This window comes from Carassius gibelio, chromosome A17 (genome assembly GCF_023724105.1).
Source record: "Carassius gibelio isolate Cgi1373 ecotype wild population from Czech Republic chromosome A17, carGib1.2-hapl.c, whole genome shotgun sequence".
Taxonomy (NCBI): Eukaryota; Metazoa; Chordata; class Actinopteri; order Cypriniformes; family Cyprinidae; genus Carassius; species Carassius gibelio.
Window position 1 is genome coordinate 23,432,936 of NC_068387.1, and position 22,241 is coordinate 23,455,176.

Genomic DNA, 22,241 nt, shown 5'->3' on the forward strand with positions numbered 1-22,241 from the left:
AAATTTAACTGAACTTGAGCAGTTCTGAAATGAAGAGTAGGCTAATATTGTCTAGATGTGCAAAGTTAGTAGAGACAGAGACAGATCCCAACAGATTAAAGACTGGAATGAAAGCAAAAGGTGGTTTTCCAACTCAGTGATTCTGTTTTTTGTTTTATTTTCCTGACATGTTGTTGTTATGTCTTTCACTTGGATCTTACATGTTGCACTGAGTAATAATAATTAAATAAAGATACTTGTTTTTATGAATTTATAAAAATGTATTTTTTATATACATTTTGGTTGTAAAACAACAAATTTACTGAATAAAATGAAATCAAATGTCTTACTTATTAATGGCTTTAAATAAGTAGCCTAACAGCAAGAGCCAGACAGCTGTATCTACAGTACCTGATGTCTGAAATCATATTTGCCCTAAAGAAGTCAGGTCACTTTATATGACACCAGGCAAAGACACTGGTCTTAACTAGATGAAAAGAGAGAAACACCTGACAGAGAGAAAGAGTGAGAGAGAGAGAGAGAGAGAGAGAGAGAGAGTGAGAGAGAGACAGAGAGAGCGTGTCTCAGAGAGAAGAGTGTGAAGACAGCCATCTGCTCCTCACATGTTGTGCTCTGACTGGGCTCATTACATTTCAAGGACAACACAAGTCTCCATCTGTGAGAAAAAAAAGAGGTAGGCTATCACTCAAATTCTGACAAAAGTGTTTCAGGTTTTTGCTATTCTTATATCCTGTTTTCAAAGTGGGGACAATTTTAGATGGAGTGTCTTGGCTTGGGACTGAAGAAGAAGCTGTCTTGTTAAATGAATACAAATATTGTGGGCATGTTACAACATACTGAATTTTTTTTAAAACTTTAATTAGAAAAATGCCACCAAAAAGTCCCTAGTCTGAGACTTAATTTATATTTCAAACACTTTCAAGCTACATCCACCAAAAACTCAGCACCTGTAGTCTCCTTTTACATAATGTGCAATGGATTTACAGATTTTATAGATCCATCTATCTATCTACTTATTTATTTGTTACTGTGTTTGCAAAACCTTAAAAGTGAAGTTATTAAAAGTTTAACCTAAATATATTGGATTTTAATTTCATAAACTTTTATCAACAGTAAGTAGTGTTTATAGTGAAAATTAAGCTCACCAAAGTCATACAATGTTTGATTTTGTTGTTGTTGTTGTTTTGCATAAAAAGATTCATCTACACACATTCAGAAATGCATTTAAATGTAGTATGGACCAGGAACCTGGCATTTTTAACTAAACTATATAGTCACTCAAACAACTGAAGTTGGATTGTTTTCTTTAGCTTTGCATTCATCACTAGGTGGTGCCAGAAATAAGAACAGACAAGGTTCCTCTTCACACTTCACACTGTTGCTTTGTTGTTATTATAAGGCATTGTGCAGTATATGAGACCTATATAAAGACTATGGCAATAGTCAAAAAAGATGCCAACTGGTTGACTCCAGACATTTGTTCAGTGGACCTTATGTAAAACCCCATTCCTTGTTGTAGGATGAACAACATATTTTATTCAATTTTAGAGGGAAAGTGCATGAAGAAAAGCTATGGATTTTTAACTCAACTGTGTTTGGAAACTAAGCCTGTTTAGCATTTATTATAGTCTGTGTGACTGCATGCAACTCATAAACAAGGTTAATTAAACACAATTATTTCTAGGGTGCTCTGAACGGCCCTGTGACAATGTTGGGGACTTGACCGTAATGAAATCTCCTTCGAGAGACACAAATGCCAGTTTCATTTTCTCTTTTTTTTCACATTAGACGATTGTGGTGTTAAAAAACCCAAAGCAAATATTAATAATAAGAATAATAAGAATAATAAAATAAATTACTTATATGCTACAAATATAGCTTTCTAATAAAATAATCAGTCTGAGTGCTGTTTTAAGTTAGGCAAAAAAGAAAGACCAAACATTGTATGTATTGCTATATTTTATACAGATTTTTTTTTAATGTGTTTTGACATTGAAATAAAGGTCTAGATGCCGTCAAGAAACTATTTTTGTTTCTCAGACACTCTCACAAACCCATTAGGCGCCGATGGCGTCATGTTGCACGTGTGACGTCTGTGAGTGTGATGCATGTGGATGTGGAGTAACTGTCCATGGTGCTGAAACGTCGCAGCGTCGGGATGCGCGTTCCAGAGTCTCGCAGCATCGGTGCGCGCATCTTCTAATTTATAAACTCTTAAAAATCCATAGAAAGGCTCAAAACAGTGTCGGAATGCTGCCCAACGACACCTTCAAGAACCTGGAGGATGGTTTATATTTGATAAACTTCTCCAGCAACGAGACGCATAACGGGGACTCTCACGGCAGCAGCGCGATCTTCATCTCCTTCATCTATTCCGTGGTCTGTCTGGTGGGACTCTGTGGAAACTCGATGGTGATTTATGTGATCTTCAGGTATGCGAAGATGAAAACTGCGACGAACATCTACATTTTAAACTTGGCGATCGCGGATGAGTTACTCATGTTGAGTGTGCCTTTCTTAGTCACCTCTTCCTTACTTCACCACTGGCCCTTTGGCTCTCTCCTGTGTCGATTGGTTTTAAGTGTTGATGCTATTAACATGTTCACCAGCATCTATTGTCTGACTGTGTTGAGTATCGATCGCTACATCTCCGTGGTGCATCCCATCAAAGCAGCCCGGTACCGGAGACCCACTATCGCCAAAATGGTCAACTTAGGAGTCTGGATGTTCTCCATCCTGGTCATCCTACCCATCATCATCTTCTCCACCACTGCACCCAACTCGGACGGATCGGTGGCTTGCAACATGCAGATGCCTGAGCCCGAGCGTCAGTGGATGGCTGTATTTGTGATCTACGCCTTTCTGATGGGCTTTCTCTTCCCTGTCATTGCCATATGCATGTGCTACATCCTTATCATAGTGAAGATGCGGGTGGTCGCGTTGAAAGCGGGCTGGCAGCAGCGAAAAAAGTCCGAGAGGAAGATCACGCTGATGGTGATGATGGTGGTGACGGTGTTTGTGATCTGCTGGATGCCTTTTCACATCATGCAGCTGGTCAGCGTGTTCGTCCAGCAGCACAACGCCACCCTCAGTCAGCTGGCTGTGATTTTGGGATATGCCAACAGCTGTGCCAACCCCATCCTGTACGGGTTCCTGTCGGACAACTTCAGACGCTCCTTCCAGAGGATTTTATGCCTCCGGTGGTGGGATAACGCCACGGAGGAGCCCATAGATTACTATGCCACGGCTCTGAAGAGTCGAGGATACAGTGTGGATGACTTTCAGCCCGACAATCTGGAGTCGGGCAGCACGTACAGGAATGGCACCTGCACATCTAGAACTACAACGCTGTAGGACTCGGTTTTACAGCATAAAGACTTGTTTTGTAATCTGTTGTCACTGCAGTATGTGTTTTTTGTTAAAATGTATTGGAAGACTTCATAATAACTTTCGTTAATGCCATGGTATGATTATATAATGCTTAATCTAAAATTAGTGTGCAATTTTGCCTATATGAATGTGCATGAACTTTTTATGCTTATATAATGCCTTGATTGGCTTATTAATGAAAGTTATTATAAAGTGTGTCGATATGGGTCAAATGTGTGACGTTCCGATTAAAAAAAAAAGAAAAGAAATATCCACAGCTTAATATTTTGTTCTTTATTTTGAAATGGAATAAAACCTGGGGAAATCATTCACTCTCAGTGCATTATGTGGTAAAACTATATTTGTATTTTACGAAGGAAGCTTGCAGTGCTTGCAAAGCTGGAACGAATCAGTGTTACAGTTTCCGGTTTTTATGTTTTTATGTCTGTGTACAGAAATGAAATCAGAACCGCATTGCCTTCCATCTAAATTAAGTACGTAAATATATGCAAGAAAGAAGACCAATCGCAGTGCAGTATGCAAATATTACGTCACAGCATTAGTTAGTGAAGTATTGAGTATTATGATTCTGTCAATGTTAGTCAGTGAAGTTTTTTTTTTTTATCTTTTAATATTTTAACAGTTACATTTCTTAAAAAAAAGAAAGAGAAAAACATAGCACATTTATGAGTCTGCAGTTTTTTTACATGGAACAGGTTTTTCAATTCTATTTCAAGTGAAAATATTGTAATAGTTATAAAAGACGGTTCTGAAGCCTAAATGTTATGTGTTTGATTGTAAACCTAATCCTAACAGTGAAGGTGAGATATCAAGCCTGACCTGAAGCCTGTGAGAAACGTTTCCATTGACTGCTGTACTTCTATGTTTATTCTGCTGCAGGGAATGTGTCTAATACAAAGCTGATTCATGGCTATCCTTAGTGTAATTTATTTCACCCGCTATGTGTTTATTTATTCACTCATGATTATAATGTATGTATTATGCACTTTTTAATTGTGAAATATATATATATATATATATATATATATATATATATATATATAAAAAACACAGACTATGATATGATCCCATATTAGACAAAAGGTGAAATACTTAAATCGTACTATATTTTCTTTATTGAAATATATTGAAGATATATTACTATATGTTAATACATTAATAAATAATATATTTGAAATGATTTAAAAAATACATTAGCATGATACTGCAATCACATTTATAATCATAAGTATTAGCTTGTCTACTGTAATGTCGGCCAGAATCATATAAGCAAAAATTACTGAGCGCGCCTTTAAAACATCTGTAAATTATTTCAGCGCCTCAAGCGGCACCAAACGGAACTGCATAAAAATTACCTGACTTGCTGTTTACAAGCAAGTCCAAAAACAAATATAATCTATCAGTATTCAGGACACTTCATGAAACGACCACAGCGTGCAGCAGTTTAAACAGCCGTCTTTATTTATATAACTACTCAGTAAAAAAGACACGTTTAAAACTTTCATGTTGTGAAACATAAGAAAACACATCCAATGGCAGTATAACATAATATCTTCAACAGTTCTTAGAACTCTAGATATAGGTGCATTTAAATATCAGCTATGAAAGTGTAAAAAAAAAATCTAATTACCGTTTATGTGACCTACATAGAATTTCTAAATCCACATTGGTATAAAGACCCTGATTTCAACCTGATTTCAACCGTGGTAAATGAAATTCAAAGGCAGTAATTACACAGCACTCTTGTGACTCCAGAACTAACACCCAAATGTTCTGAGAGAGGAATATCTTAATATCAGTCTCTCCCCTTAGGTTTCCTCCTTTTCATTCACCTTCTCTTTGGAGCTGAATCCATTTAGAGGCACAGCCTCCGCCTTCCTCTTGGCCGGTTTTATGGATCTCCTCCTCTGGCAGCCTTTCACAATGGCTGCCACAATCACCAGCAGCACTATGAAAATCAACAGAGCTATTATCACAGGTACTACGATATTTGAAATGTCACCACTGCTCTCCTCAATGTGTATGACTGTCTCATGCATTCTGACATCATCAGTAGGCAGAAACGTAGGCTGAGTTAACCTAGATTTGCCCCGGTTTATGTTTGAATATTCATAGTTTTTCCGATTGGTGGTGGGCGGCTTTGATGGACCATTACAAATGCCATCGTCATTGTATGAACAGAGACATTTGTAGGAGCCTTCTGTGTTCTGGCATTTGTGTTCACATGGTTTCAACTCTTCACATTCGTTTACATCCACACAGTTTCCGGACGCATCTGTCCTGTAGCCTTTATTGCACTCTTGGCAGAGTTGAGATATATTCATGTTTTCGTTGCCGACTAGAGTCCAAACTAGATCTTTGGAGCATGTCAGATTGAACCTGGCACCAGAACGGCAAACAATCTGACATGTATACGGATCATTTATTGGCTCAATCATGTCATGTGTGTTGAGTATTTCTGGTCGAGAACATGTCAGCTTGATGTTTCGTTTGCAAATGAAAGGATGTTCCTGTTTGCAGGCAGTATCCACAAAACCATTGCTTTTTGTGCCAGAGTCACTGTATTCCACTGAAAGCAGCCCACAGCGAAGATGTGAGCAAGTACCTGTAGGTTGGGTTTTCCAGGTTTTAACATCAGATTGAGTGCTGTTGTCCACCGTCCAGAAGAATCCTTTAAGAGGCAATTGCTGTTGAACACAGGTGCCTTTATCCCTCTTCAGTCCAATCCAAAATGACGTGGTGGATTTGCTATTAATATCCCAGATTGTTTTCAGAATCTTTGCCATATCCTTCTCATTTGGAATGTTGGTCAGGAAGCTTCCAGGTTTGCAATAATTCTGAGCATCTTCGAATGAGAGTTTGTTCAAACGAACAATGTAGGATGATTCGAGCAAACAACATGCCATGTTCAGGAGACTCACAAGATATAGTACCGTCCAGAGCTCCATGTCAACACTGACTGGAACTAAATGAAACTGTCTATCCCCTGGCTTTCTTAGCTGCCCCTGTGAGGTCCTCCCAAGACAACAAGCACAGGAAGTCTGTTACAGACTTTCACTTCCTCTTGGGTGGTGTTGCTGCCAAAGCAAAACAATCGCAACTATGAACAAAATGACTTTTTGGTGAAACTGAAGCTCGCATAATACATAAACTACCACAGCAGATTGATAGATGAGCTCAAACTGATGGAAAAAACCTATGTTCCTTTGCACAGGATCCGTTAAATCCAATCATGGATCCACACCAATTACCTCCTTGAAGTTTTTAAGTTACAATACCTTGGAAACATCACAACTGCATAGCCTAACATTTCCTCATAAAGATATGTGTAACATTGGACAAGGACTTTTCCACATTTATTTTACTTTTTCCTTTTGTCTGTAACAGGATTCTTTGACAAAACAAACTGTGGGGAAAAAATTTCCCAGAAGCATTGCTCATTGTATTTGGGAATACACTTTACAGTAGATCTATACCTCTGTTTACATATTACACTCAACACTGTCAGCTTTGAATGCGTGTTGTTGATTGACCTCAGTGTGTGTTTTCAAGGGCTCACATGGGATTAATGCAGTGTTGAATGTCCCATGACTAACTCAGTATTATTCTGTCCTTCCAACAGGCTGCTTCATGACGGACCAGCAGATGCTTCCTGGAGGAAATGGCAATGAATTGGAGGAAGTGAGGTTGTGGAAGCATTTGATTTTTATTTTCTACAGTCTGGAGGGTCAGGGGTGGGGAATGACGACAGGAAAGGGAATAATGGATAATAGGAAAATAAGTTACCATTATGCCAAGAACATAAAATAAGAAATTGAAGAAAAGGTGATAAGTGTTTTATAGGAGAACTTTGCCATTTTGTGAGCGAACAACAAATTAAATAGGATAAAGCAATAAATAAAATGTAATAAATTAACATAATAAATATACTATTACTTTCTATATGCTCAATTTTTTTTATTATCATTAAATATTGTAATACAATTATACAATATATATTTCTAGTAGTATATTTCATATATACTTTTTATGTTACTTGCTAATCACCTTTTTTAATCTTAGTCTCAGTTTAACAGTGTTTTCAGAAAATGTGTTAGATAATACAACACTGTTATTTAGTAGGTGGGATGTGTGTATTTATAAAATTTCACATGCTCTAGTACTGAATTCCTCCTACGGCACATCTTGAAGGAAGACAGCTAGTGAGTCATGATTTAATTAAAAGTAGGTTTGAAGGATACAGACCATAGCAGTATAGAATACCAAGAAATGTTAAACTGCCAACTTAAAAAAAAAAAAAAAAAGTTGAAACTTCATCAGCTCCAGACAGCTTACATCATAATAACCCTTTAAATACATATTTTACAGTCACTGTTATGCATATTGATGCATAAACAGCTAAAAAGCTTCCTACCAGTGGCACTCCTCCACAAAACTTAACATCTAACACACTTTCATCATAGGTAGAATGCAAAATGTTTCAATACAAGCATTTCAGTCAAATGTAGCCTAATTTATTTAACATTTCAAACCTTCAACCCACGGGGAGGAAATCAGTCCATGGCAACAATTTAAAAGTAGTCAAATTTTATGAAATAATAATAATAAAAAAAAATACAAATTGTGGACTTGACCCTACATCCAACACGAGCTGTAGGAGTCAGATTTTAACTATGACAGGAAGAGAGGAGAGATGGATGACAGACCATGTTGGAGGATTTGCTGCTCATTGACAAATATCTGACCTTCCTTTACACAGAGCGCTTGTGATTATGAAATCAAAAGTGAAAGTGAACCGCAAGCACTCATTTAAAACTCTGCATATTGATAGTAGCTCCCTGATGCACAAAAATTCTATGCAATATTAGAGTGTTTGTGGGACTGGAAACAAATTTTTTGGGAGTAGGTGATAATGGTCAGAAAATAAGCGGGAGAAGGATTAAGAAAACAGTCCTTCTCAGGGCTCTACTAAAACAAACACGATGAATGGCAACTGTGGGAAGCAAAAGCCGAATCCTGGACATTTTGGGCGATTTAGAAATCCCGGCTGGACGGAGTGTGAAACATGTTGCAGGATGATAAAGAGTAGCTGGTTTAGACATTACATTCAGAAGTCTCTATTTATTGTCATTGCTGTCTAGGAGGAGCATTTTAGAAATTAAACTAATCTTTTTGTCATTTTTCTCTCCTACAGATTTCTGTGTCCTGTTGTGGAACATAAATTCTGTTTTGAGAATGAAGGTTTTTCCCCATTCTAAGTAGAAAACTGTCTTTCGTTCCTTCTTTCTTAAATGCATTTTAATGTAATAATTTTTATTTATCAAAACATATAATTTTGTTAATTTGGTAATTTAATATATTTTTTCATTTCACCCCATCTTTATTACCTTTTATATGTTACTACTTAAAAATAAATCAAAATATAGAATAGGATTGTAGTTTTGTAATTCTGAATTACCCTTTGTTAGGCTAAAATAGGCTAAAAATAGTTTTGTTTTTGTTATTTATTTATTTACATTACAGTGTTTGTTTGTTTGCTTGTTAATTACAACATACTTTTAATTAAACCTTTATTCTACCTCATCTATCATTACTTTTTTATATGTTCATACTTGGTCATTTTTAAAGCTTGTAAATCAAAATACAGAATGAGATTGTAGCTTCATTAACATAATTCTGAATTTCTTTTGATTTTAAAGGCTGAAACTGTATTTATGTAACATACATTCAATTTTTATTCATTTGTTATTAAATTAAATTTTTTATTTAATTCCATGTATTATTACTTTTTATATGTTCATATTCCCTCATTTCTAGGGCATGCAAATAAAAAATAGTATGAGATTGTAGCTTCATGTGCATAATTCTGAATTGCTCTTGATTTCAAAGGCTCTTTAAGAGTCATCATGTTTATTGTCTCAGTATCAGCTCTGTGTGAAAATTAGATCAGTGTTCTCACAGAAAATCTGTTACACAATACAGAACAGTGGTAGGAGGGAAAAGAGCCAGTTTAGTCACTGCACATTTACACAAGCTGTCTACTAGCATGTGTGCAATGTCAAGAAAATGTCAGAATAAAGCCAGAAACTCTTTGCAAGTACTTGCAATACTTTCAAGCAAGTACTACCAACGCATTGCAAAGCCACCCTGTTGCACTGTACACATTTAAAATTATGTTTTTAGGGTGGTAACAAACCTCTGGCTGCAAAAGAAGATTCTGTGTTAATGCTAGTTGTATATAGTGCCCTGTATGACAAGACTATTTACAATAACATATTTACAAATTTACTTGCATAGAGTACAATTCAAATCTTACACATTACTGCCTGCTGTGAGGCACTAATATGAAATCTATCAATTCACTTTCATTTAAGCAATTAAACAATCGCAGCACTCCTAATGGACTGACTAATAACTTCTCTTTAAAACTCATTTAACCACTTTGATTTTGAATGTCAAAAGCTTTTACAAGTAGCTTCATAAGTTAGACGGGGCATCTGAGGAAGCCAGTACAGCGCAGCACTAATCACTGGGCAATTTAGAGCTGTCACTCAAACATGTTTCTTTCATGATTCAAAAACAGCCTTTTAAATTCACAAAATAGCTGACGGTAACTACATTAAACATCCCAACATGTTTAATATTCCCACTGGATAAACATGGACCCATGAAACAAGCAGGTAGATGGAGACCAAGATAAAGATGTGCCTCGCTTTCTTCTAAAGCAAGCCGTCTAATGTTGTGTATCACGATACACATTAATCCTTCTCTGTTGAAACATTTGATAGATGTTGATTAGTCAAAGCAAATCCTTTTGGCCTCATTATACATCCTCCACTGAAAGCCTCTCCCAGGTTTGATGTTTGATCAATTGAGCGGCCTTGCATTTTACAGTTTTCTACTTAGACTGGAGAAAAACCTGACATTCCCAAGACTGAATGAATGTTCTGAGCTCCACAATGAGAAACAAGCATCTGTAGGTAAGAAAAATCACAAATGAGATGCTTCTCTGAGATTACATAAAATAAATTGTAGAAAATAAATGTCTATGAACAAATGTGTCTTCTCTAGAGATTCGTAACGTCTCAAACTGTTCTCAGATTTCTCAGATATAAAGTACGCCGTAAAGTCAAAAAGATTTTAATATGAACTCAAAAATGTCTTATCCAGTTCTCTCAAGAGCATCTGGGCTATAATGTACACTTACTGTATGCTTTTTATTTAATTTCCCCCAGTCAAAGTAGAAACCTTTCTTTTCTATAGTTTCCTACACAAATCTTATTTTTCTAAAGTGTTACCAAAAGTTCTTACTGGCTTTGTAAAGAGTCTCTTAAATTGAAGCATTAGTCTGTTTTATTTTTCACATTCATCAACAATTGATTGGACTATCAGACATAAACAGGCACTGATATTTAACTTCAGCGCAGAATAGCTAATCATTACTCATTTATTCTTTATTATCTTTGAAATGACCCTTTAATTGGCTCCTCGGGAGCTTGCAGAAGTCACAGAGTCCAGTCGCGCGTCTGAGAAGACTTGAATGAGTCTGGGCCTGTCTGAGTTAATTAATACAATATCCAAGCTAATAGGAGAACACACTGTCAGTTCATATTCTCATAACACATGAATAAAATATGGTGACATTTACTGAGCTCACCACAAGAACATACACATAGTCACCAGAGCTTGTGAAATAGTGTGTATTGCGTGTAATTAGAGCAAACACACTTTAGCTGTGTTGTGGTAGGACTGAGTGAGTAGTAGCCGTGACTAGAGATGACTTGCTCATTTGTCGTTATAAAGGTTTGTGTTGAGCTTTATAGGAGTTTCCTGGCTCCTGAAGAGCATCTTTGTTCTCACAATCAGTGTTTGGGATTGACGACCTGATTCACAATACTATATGTATAGACAGGTAACTAAAGTTATTCCCTATTTCTAACTTGTGATTGCCTTCACTAATATTTCTGACAGATATCGATAGAAACATCAACACTTTGCATTGCATCTTTAAAGTAGGCCAAACAGTTCACCCAAAAATTGAAATGTTGTCATCATTTTCTCACCATCATGACGTTCCAAAGCTGTATGATAGTCTTCATTTCTTTTTTCCTTCCTTTTATTTATTTATTTTTATTTTTATTTATTTTTGGAAGCTCACTGAGACATTTTAATTAATTTATTATTTTTTGTATTTTTCAAGAGAAGGAAAATCATACAGGTTTAACTTGACTTAAGGCATTTTATTTTTCTGACAACAAGTTGTCAACTGTCCTGCAGTTCATCAGCATATAACCAAAATCACTCTCAAAATTCAGCTGTGACCCTGAATTTCGTCACCTTGATTATAGATCTTGGTTGTCAAGCCTTTTTTATAAGAAGAATGCATATGAACATAATCCAAAAACGATTGACAAACCTATTCTAGAAGTATCACCTTATGTCCTGTTCACAACATGGATGATAATTAAAACTGGTTAAAAAAAAAAAAAAAAAAAAATCGTTCTAAATTTCTAAAAATCCACACAACAACTATAATGATTGCAGCACAGAGAAACTAATGCCCTGTTCAAATACACACATTTGTGGTCTTTGCACTTGACCTATTGCCTACTTATACAGTATGACATATTTCCTTTATTTGGCCCAAGTGAGCATGAAGACTACAAGTGTGTGTAGAACCTGATGGGACACACTTGTAGTGTTGAAAAAATGTAAGTGTTAAGAGAGCTTTATTTTTATTTTCAGTACTTTGCATTTTTAAATTAACTTTTAAATGTCTGTTCAGTAGTCCCTATAACAGATGACACAGTTTAATTTGTGGTACTTATAAGTAAGTGATAAAAACAGTTGTACAAAATAAATATACTCATTTTTGCACCAATAAAATGTGCAACACTTTGTTTTTGTACCAAATTATATGTTATATCTAATTATGATTAATATAAACTTACATTGGAAAGGTTTCTGTGACCTTTCGCAAAATCTTAGCAAAAAGTCTCATGATTTATTTCCAGAACATGATGCATGATGGGATATGCTAAGCCTAAGATTGACAGTGTGGATTTACTGAAGTGTGTGTGTTAAGGGTACTGTGCTTTGGCATTTTAGTCTTGTTCACTTACTTCCTGTCACATGCAAGCGCTCTCAAAACTGTATTTTGGAGTTTTTGTCTACTGAATGTTTTTTTCAGTAAGAATTTCATTAGCAGGACATTCGGTATGTACAATCTATTAACACACTCAATTTCTTTCCTGTCAAAAATTCAATATGGTGGTAACCTGACTAAGGTCTAGTTATTGTTGGTGTGAATGGGCCTTTAACCAGTAATCTGCAATTGATTGCAGTGGATTTCAGTGTGTTTGTGTGCAATTTAAAGAAAATAGGAATAATGAAAAAGGATGGTTCAAGCAGAGATCATTTAACTTTGTTTCATCATGCAGACAGACCAACAACTGGCCTGCACTACATGGATTGTAGGAGATTTGAAACAATATCTGCAGATAATTCACAAGCCAGTTAAAACACTATTCCCTGACATCTTTTCCAAAGAGGTTTGTGGCTTAAATTTTTTGTTTTCTCTCTGAAGTCTATGTCTTCTCTCAGCATGCTAAGTGGTAATTTGTTTCTGTGCCAGAATGTGTTTTGACCATCACATATGCCAATTTATTCAACAACTGTGAGACTCATGTTTAGGTTGTGCTGATTGTTTTCATATTTGAGGGAAGCAGGAAATTTCCTGACCCCGACCAGTGTGTAGATCCTTCTGCTTATCCGAAGAAACTCTTTGCAAATTGCAACTGTAATTGCAGTGGAAAAGATAACAAATCTGAGCTTCTATAAATCCTTACGCTTGTATGTAAGAGGGTCACGTAAGCCCATGAGGATTTCCACTTAATGCAACGGGAACTCCACTGTCATGTTGCTTACTTCCGCATAACCGTAAAGAGCAAGACGGCAAAATACGCCAGTTTCAAAATACTGCTATTTAAAGCTTCTCAACTTCATTAGGATTAAGGCATATTTAATTAAAGTTCAGTGCCTTGATACTTCCCTCTGAGTCAGTGTTTGCTAGGTGAACAGAAGGTTAGAAACTATTATCAGAGCACAAAATCTTGATATTTACTTTGATTAACATCCTCCTTCAAAATCCCATCACCCAGAATATCTCCTGGTTTCACTGGAGGATGTGGATCAAAGCGGAAATGAATTTCAAAAACTGCAATAATAAAAGTATAGAGATGTTTTTTCTTTCTCATTGCCTTTCGAAAGATGATTACTAATTTGAGAGTCTATTTTACATACACTGGAAAAATGGCTAGTATGAAATTGCAAATAAATTTCTCAAATAATTACAAAGAAATGCAATAACAATTGCATTTAATGTGAAATGTTTTATCAGAACGACTAAAAATAGTATTTTCTTGTGTAATATATTCCATTAATACTTATTTATTTATTAACTAATTTATTTTTATATTGTACAGTTCAGTGCCGATTCACACGTTTGTGAATTCACACAATTCACAAAAAAACCCCAAAAACATTTGAATTTGTCATCAGTCAGCGGATGACTCATCAAACAAGAAGAGAAAATGGAAAAGTATTAAAAGAATGGGGATCTTCAGAGAGAAAAAATGTTAATGATTAAAGGGCACAAAAAAGCCAAATATTCACTGTTTTTGTTGTTGTTGTTGTTGTTATAAAAAATGGCAGTTCTTTGAACCTTGTTGCATAAGTTTGTGTGCTTTTATGAGTTCATGTTCCTAATGCATCTATCTGACAAGTTGACAACTTGCATTTAGTGTGGCAAAACGTCCTGCTATTTGGGCATGCTGTCACAAAAAGTCACCATGTTTTAAATTGACTTTATTTTTATTTTTTCCAGGGCAGTAACGGTGGAAATGTGGTAATGTTCAATAGGCTTTTTTTTTCTAGTCAAGACCAAATCCATTAAAGCAAATGGGAAACAGAGATGAGTAAATATGTATGTTTACACTTTGTGCTATTGCTGTCATTCTTGGAAATTCCTCCATCCTTGTTCCTCTGTGAAACATGTTCACTGAGCATTCCTTTGTTGTACATATGTTTAACTGAACACAGGCTTTTAAAGTAATGACTTCCCATAATCTTTTTTAATGTATTTTATATTAATTACTAAAATGTATAAGATAAATAATATATATCATATATAAAAATCATACACACACACACAAAATTTGCTCATATACAGTATAAACCTTTGTCCTGCATAATTAAGAATAGTTGCATATGTAATTGCTGGTGTGAGACTCCAGTATTCAGTATCCAGTATTCCTACAGCCTCAAGTGCTTCCCATCTGCGTTCATTTGACCTCTATCAGCTTATACAAACACACAAAAACTAATTTATAAAGGAATGCAGTAAATTAATGCTTTAAGCAATTGCAATTTCAAATGAATTAACCACTGACCAATAGGAAGCAACAGTGACAATATTGTTGTGGCAGGCATATTAGATTTATTTATTGCATTTGTGTGTGTGAGCAATGGCTGGAGGCGAAAGGAGATGTTACCAGTCTGAAGAACAAATAAACAGTTTTGACATATTTGTGTAAAATGTCAAATATAATCAGAAATATGTGCAAACTCTGTTCAATTAAACATTGCAGATCACTGACTTAATCAGAATTTAATCTATAAATGTAACTAGAATCAACTGAGGACTATGCTTTAAAAATAAAGAATAAAGTTAAATCAAGATACATTTATATTATACAAAAACAGCATCCAATCAAAATATTTCTAATGCTTACATTATTTGATTAAAGATACAGTAAAACAGTAACATTGTGAAGTATTATTACAAGGAAAAAAAAATTCTAAAGAGACTACTTTAGAAAATAATTTTAAATGTAACTTTTCATAATTTTGACCATTTGTGAATACATAAAGTATAAATATAAGGATTACATTTTTTCTGTATACTGCACATTTAAAAATGCATTTATCATAAAGCAGTCCTTTCGTCTAATCCATGCAAAATAATGAAAGAAAATAACTGCACACATACAGTACAGTAATATGCTATTGTTACTGGCCACACTAAAAGCTTCCATGAACACAAAGATGCAGTTCCCTAAGTAAAAGCACTTGCACCCTCCAAACACACAGTAAGCATCTGGCATTGTTCACCCTTTCTCTTTTAGTATTGATCAGTCCTTTTCTCCAAGTGATGCTAATGGCTTTTCTTGCCTTTTAAGTCAGCTTAATGGCAACCTCCATTCACAGTGCTCCATCTCCGTTGAAGCGTCTATTCTTCTAGAAGTTTGGGTAAAAATGGACCACTCTTTCATTAAAACATTGAATTTGGATTAATCACATATAGATTTTCTTGAAGCAATGCAGTGATGTCATGTAGTTTAAATGCTGGTTCTTTTCAGCACACACAATTGGAGAAAAATATTAGTTTTTCAAATCAAAGAGAAAAAAGTTGCCCCTAGTTACCATTATTTATGCTTTCAGTCAGCTTTGTTTTATGTTGTGTTTCAGGTGTTTCTCAAAAATTATTTGGGAACAATATTCTTGTGGGATTACTGAACAGATACAAGCAGGAATAAATGAAAGATAAAAGAATGTTCTCCGAATTTTTATGTTACAGCTGTATTTACAGGTGCATCTCAATAAATTTGAATGTCGTGGAAAAGTTCATTCATTTCAGTAATTCAATTCAAATTGTGTTACTCGTGTTTTAAATTATTTCATTTCACACAGACTGAAGTAGTTCAAGACTTGTTTCTTTAAATTTTTATGATTTTGGCTCACATTTTAACAAAAAAAACACCAATACACAACAAATTAGAATACCTCATAAGACCAATAAAAAAACTGGTCTTCAAACTGGCGTGGTATGGAGGTGATCAGTTTGTGGCACTGCTGAGGTGGTAAGGAAGCCCAGGTGTCTTTGACAGTGACCTTCAGCTCATCTGCATTTTTTGGTCTCATTTCTCATTTTCCTCTTGTCTTGACAATAGCCCATAGATTCTCTATGGGGTTCAGGTCTGGTGAGTTTGCTGGCCAGTCAAGCACACCAACACCATGGTTATTTTACAACTTTTGATGCTTTTGGCAGGGTGGGCAGGTGCAAAATTAAATCAGCATTTTCAAAAAGCTGGTTAGCAGAAGGAAGCATGAAGTGCTCCAAAATTTCTTGGTAAATGGGTGAAGTGACTTTGGTTTTCAAAAACACAATGGATCAACACCAGCAGATGACATTGCACACCAAATCATCACAGACTGTGGAAACTTAACACTGGACTTCAAGCAACTTGGGCTATGAGCTTCTGCACCCTTCCTCCAGACTCTAGGACCTTGGTTTCCAAATGAAATGGAAAAGTTGCTCTCATCTGAAAGAGGACTTTGGACGACTGGGCAACAGTCCAGTTCTTCTTCTCCTTAGCCCAGCTAAGACACCTCTGATGTTGTCTGTGATTCAGCAAATTCCTTGACACATCTGTGTGTGGTGGCTCTTGATACTTAAATCAATTTTGCCTGACAATCCTCCAACCCTCATAAGGCTGCGGTTTTCTCGGTTGGTTGTGCATCTTTTTCTTCTACGCTTTTTCCTTCCACTCAACTTTCTGTTTACATGCTTGGATACAGCACTCTGTGAACTCCCAGCTTCTTTGCCTATGAATGTTACCCTCCTTGTGAAGGGTGTCAATGATTGTCTTCTGGACAACTGTCAGGTCAGCAGTCTTCCCCATGATTGTGTAGCCTAGTGAACCAAACTGAGAGACCATTATGAACGCTCAGGAAAACTTTGCAGATGTTTTGAGTTGATTAGCTGATTGGCATTTCACCATATTCGTTGAGTGATATGGTGTTTTTTTTGTTAAATGTGAGCCAAAATCATCTCCAATAAAAAAAAAATAAATAAAAAAAAACTCTCCAATATTTTAAATTTGTACTGGAATACCTAGTTCAACCACCCAGTGTTAATCCTACATATAGCACCTTTAAGACCTAGTCTTCTTTTTGGTGACCTTGGAAACTTGGCTCACACGAACATGTTTATTAAGATATTACAAATTATCTTTTGTGCTTTTGTTGTTGTTGTTTGATCCTACTGACCATGAATCTGAAATACCCTATTCCATTCAGCTGTTCTGTTCATTGAGTGCTCCAGCTTTGTCATGTTGATAAGAATTGTATCCAAAGTGCTTCTTAGTGGTTGTTGCTCCAGTCACATTCTGGATGCTATTTTCCTTTGCAATTATTAAATTAAAGCAGATATGACTGGTGTTGTGGTGTGGTTGAACAGTTCACATCACTTTGGCCGGAGGCACTAAATATGTACTAAACAACTTCAGAATAAGACATTTTCCAATGTACAAGAAGAGCTTGATTTGAGCCTCGACTTAACATCAGTGAAATGTAAATAAAATACATGCGTTTACATGCAGTAATGGATTAATACATTTCACCCAGAAATGAAAATGTGTCTATCTTTTACTCACTCTTGAAGCATCCTACAGTAGGTGTATGGGACTTTCTTCTTTCAGAATAAATTGGAATTATTAAATATTGTCTTTGCTTTTCCAAACCTTTCAATGGGAGTTAGAGGGTGTTTGTTGTCAACAGCTCAGAAGACACAAAATAAAGTGCATGCATCTGTAATAAAACTTCCCTCACACGACTCCAGGGGTTGAATAAAGGGGGTTACGTTTATGAATTCTGAGGATTTATTGTTAACCTCAGGTAAATTATAAGTAGTTTGAAATGTGAAGCAGGAGAAACCTGGATCCTTTTAACCAGTTTAAAATGACCCAGTTAACTATTTCAATTATGAAAAAAGCCCTAGTCTCATTGACTGAATGAACGCAGCATGCCACCTGTTTACATCATGGCCTTAGCATTGTGCATGCATATACAGTGCCAAAAACTGTACTATCACATTTTCTTTTAAAGTGGAGTTTTCAGACTATAAAGGTAAGAATTAAAGTGTTCTCCACTCCTGATGCATTTTCTGTCGACTTTTGCATTATTCCCCTAAAATAGTGAAACGACTATTTATACAACTCCATCCGGTATTTTCATAATTGTCCAAAAAGAATATTAGGCAGTGATGGTTTGCAGTGGTGGGAATTAAAACTACTGACGTTACTGTAATTAAGTAGTTTTTTCGGGTACTTGTAATTTTTTTAGTATATTTTTAAAGCTGTACTTTTAATTGTACTTAAGTACAAATTAAGCAAAATAAAACTTCGTTACTATTAAATCACAGTTCGTTACTGAGTACCCCCACAATTTGAAATGATATTCAAACTTTTGACAGCACTTCAGTAGCCAATAAAAATATCCGATCTTAAACGGACCAATCAAAGCGCTGATATATGAACCGGGAAAAGCGCCGCTGCAGCAGGTGAAGAGCTGATGATCAGACAGAGATGGATCTCAGCGTCATTTATGGACTAAGAACTTGGAGAAACAAACTACATGGTAATGTTATCATAAATATCTATATTTTGATACCGATACTGAAATATCTGACACGGTTCCATTGTTCATTTTCCACACTATCTGAACAGATACAATCTGCGTCTCTCTCTCTTCTCCGAGTGATTTTGACAGTCGTCCGTCTCCTGTCAATTATAGTCTGGAATGTCTGCGCGCGATTGCAGGTATTCCGCATTATCATAATCATTCCCGCGCAAATGTGGCGAGCGCTTTATTGTAACATGAGAACACTGTCATGCACTGGCAATTGGGGGCATAATATTTATATGTGTAAATAAAACCTATATAAAATCTATTAATTATATAAGGTGAATGTGTCTTTTTAGAAGACTTGGATTAAACCAATTTCAAAGCTTGAAATAACAAGTGCCTTGAAAAAAATGGATGGACAAACAAAAGAAATCTACAGGTGTAAGGCAGTATGGGGTAGTTTGGCCAATGGTATTGAAAATGATTGTGCATCGTGAAACCAAAAATAACGCTACTTGCTTTTTTAGTGCACAGTACTAGTCTTGTAGCAAATAGTTGAACCATGCAAGTCAATACAGTGGGAAAAAAGTTGTCTGCTGTCGCTTCTGGCTCTGGAATGGCGTTCTTGCTCTGATGAAGTCAGTTTGATGGCTTGGGAGAATCCTCTTGTTAAGTCATGATCTTAAGACTTCCGTTTCTGGGTCCAAGCCTCTCAATTCACTTGATAATACTATCTCAGCAGCCATTTATTAACACTATTTCATTAATATTAAAGCATAATAAGGTCATAATAGGACCCCTTTAACCACTCCTATCCAACCAAGGTATTGAAGTTAGAAATCCCTGTATCATGACCACTAATTAGATAAAAGTGGGGTTTAGAATGAAGACAACCCAGGGTTAAGCCCAGTGTGAAAAACCCGAACAAAATTTCAGTGGCAGTGTCACCACAATAATAGTGTAAAACTGTGTAAAACTTTCGGACATATTTTAAAAATTTATTTTACATACTTTTGAAAATCCACTGGTTGTAAACTGTGAAAAAAGAAACGGAATGTGACGCACATCTCTTGGAAATCCTGCAGAATTCAGCCAATCTGAAGATGACTTATGCATCAGACCTTTAGCCAACGGTCTGTGGCCGTGACGTCTGAGGCTAAGACTAGCCTTTTCTGACTATATTTAACCCGGTCGGTATCCCAGTGCTGGGTTTGAAGCTCTTTATGTGGTACTTTACCAAGGAGTGTATTTTATTAAAGGTGACACTCCATGAATATTAATAAAATGGTGAGGTTGTGATTTTGGCAGAACCGGGGTAGGAGAGAAATGGGACAGGAGGAAAGGCAGATAAAATGAAGGAAGATATATTACACAGTGCGAGCGTCCATTCACTGCCAAGCATTGAGAGAGGCCGGACAGTCCCACCCTCCCATTTATCCCGATTAAAATCCTTCCACCTTCCCTGTCCTTCTATCTTTAACCTCTTTTGCCTGCACTGGGCTCAGAATGCTAATGTGATCCGTATTTGGAATGCTGATGTAATCCATATGTTATCCGTTGAAACAGTGCAGTGTTGTTGTTAAGTAATGCAGTGTAAGCGGTGTGTCTCTGCACGAGTCTCCGGGGGCCTCAGTAAATCCGCCCCACTGAATCAGCTCTATTACATTTGGTATTTATGAAGTCAATCTTTTATCTGGAGAAACTACTGTTCATTTTACCCATAGGCATCTACTTCAGTGAAAGTTTTAATCAGGTCTTAGAGGAATAACTGCATTACAAACTCTGTTTTTAAGCAAAAAAGAAAAAAAAAACATTAAGAAACTTGAGGGGAAATGTCCAATGTAAAAGATTATGCATTATGGGTAAGTAGCTACTTAAAGGTGCAGTGGGTTATCTTGTAAAATGCTAACTTTAGACTGATAGCACTGAAAGCATACATCCCATCCTCCCTGCAATCGCTGTCTAAAGCCATGCCCCCTGAACACATAGACACTCACAAACCAGAATACAAGAGACAAAATTACAACAATAGGCTACATCAGCGCTTCCCAGTTCCAGTCCATGTTCCGAAGTGAAGAAAACCCCCACTCAGTGAGTAGGGAGCAATGAACATGGCGTAGGGATCATATCGATCGGAACACAGTTCATGCACCTAGCTCACTTCTAACAAGCTGGTTATCTGAATCTCTGGGCTACATCTGTGTCACTCAACCAGCAAGAACATTTTAAAAGTACTAAAGTACCAGGAAGGAAGATTGGGTTGTTGATTTTTGTTTGCCATTCTAGCTCTGTATGCACAGCATGCTTGAACGCAATGATGACGGGTCCTGGCTGTGCGAACCGGGCTTCGCAGAGGTATGCAGATACATGGCCCATACCACTTATCCATGCCAAAATAACCCTGAACTGAACTTTTAAATTATTACTAAGAGTAAAATGGGTAATAATACCCACTTAACACATTTGAAAGGCATTTTAACATGCTTAGTTGCAAATTATTATATTATGTTTTTGTTTACACATGGTAAAAGTTACTGTAGTGGTAACCATGGTAAATCTGAGGTTACTGCTGTTCGATTACAAATACTAGAACTACACTGAACTATATGGTCACTGTAGTAATGCCATGTCTTCATTAGGGACTCCCAGTGACAGGCTGGCCTATTTATTCTCACAATGTAGGATTTATATCGACTACACTTACAGAACAGTACATGATCCATTTGAACTTTTAAGGTTAAATTTAAATTAATTTAATTGCATTTTCAGTGTACAACTTTTTTTTTGGGAGGATCAATGCGTTCAATACCAAATCAGTATCAATATACAGATACATAAGTATTCGTGCATCCAAGGTCATTTTCAAATTTTAACTTGTTACTACTGTTGAGTGACCATGGTATAAATGGGATAATCACACTTTAATATACAGGTGCATCTAAAAAAAAAAAGTAGAATATCATGGAAAAGTTCTTTATTTTTTGTAATTTAATTAAAAAAAAAAAAAAATTTCTTATATTCTAGATTCATTGCACACAAAATGAAATATTTCTAGAGTTTTTTTTGTTTTGTTTTCCGATGGTTTTCTGATAGTATTCTGATGGTGATGACTTGCTGCTTAGGAAAATGTAAAATTCTGTCTTCATCTCAAAAAATGTTAATGTTGGAAATTGAGTTTAGAAATGTTCAAGGTCTCCAAAGAAGGTTTAATTATGCACTCAATACTTTGTTGGCGATCCTTTTGCACAAATTACTGCTTCAGTGTGGCGTGGCCTATGGCACTACTGAGGCGTTATTGGAGCCCAGGTTGCTTTGATAGCGGCCTTCAGCTACTCTGTATTGATTGTCAAATGTTACTTATCTTCCTCTTCACAATACTCCATACC

General features: G+C 36.1%; 2 protein-coding genes across 2 annotated transcripts; one reads left to right on the forward strand and one right to left on the reverse strand.

Annotated features, from left to right (window-relative positions):
* Positions 1–1,954: 1,954 nt before the first annotated feature.
* On the forward strand, positions 1,955–4,409 carry LOC128031563 (somatostatin receptor type 1-like). The gene has a single exon (XM_052619883.1). The coding sequence runs from the start codon at positions 2,068–2,070 to the stop codon at positions 3,352–3,354; it is 1,287 nt and encodes a 428-aa protein (XP_052475843.1). The 5' UTR covers positions 1,955–2,067; the 3' UTR covers positions 3,355–4,409.
* An 81-nt stretch (positions 4,410–4,490) lies between these two features.
* LOC128031424 (uncharacterized) lies at positions 4,491–6,420 on the reverse strand. The gene has a single exon (XM_052619679.1). The coding sequence runs from the start codon at positions 6,336–6,338 to the stop codon at positions 5,199–5,201; it is 1,140 nt and encodes a 379-aa protein (XP_052475639.1). The 5' UTR covers positions 6,339–6,420; the 3' UTR covers positions 4,491–5,198.
* Positions 6,421–22,241: the final 15,821 nt, after the last annotated feature.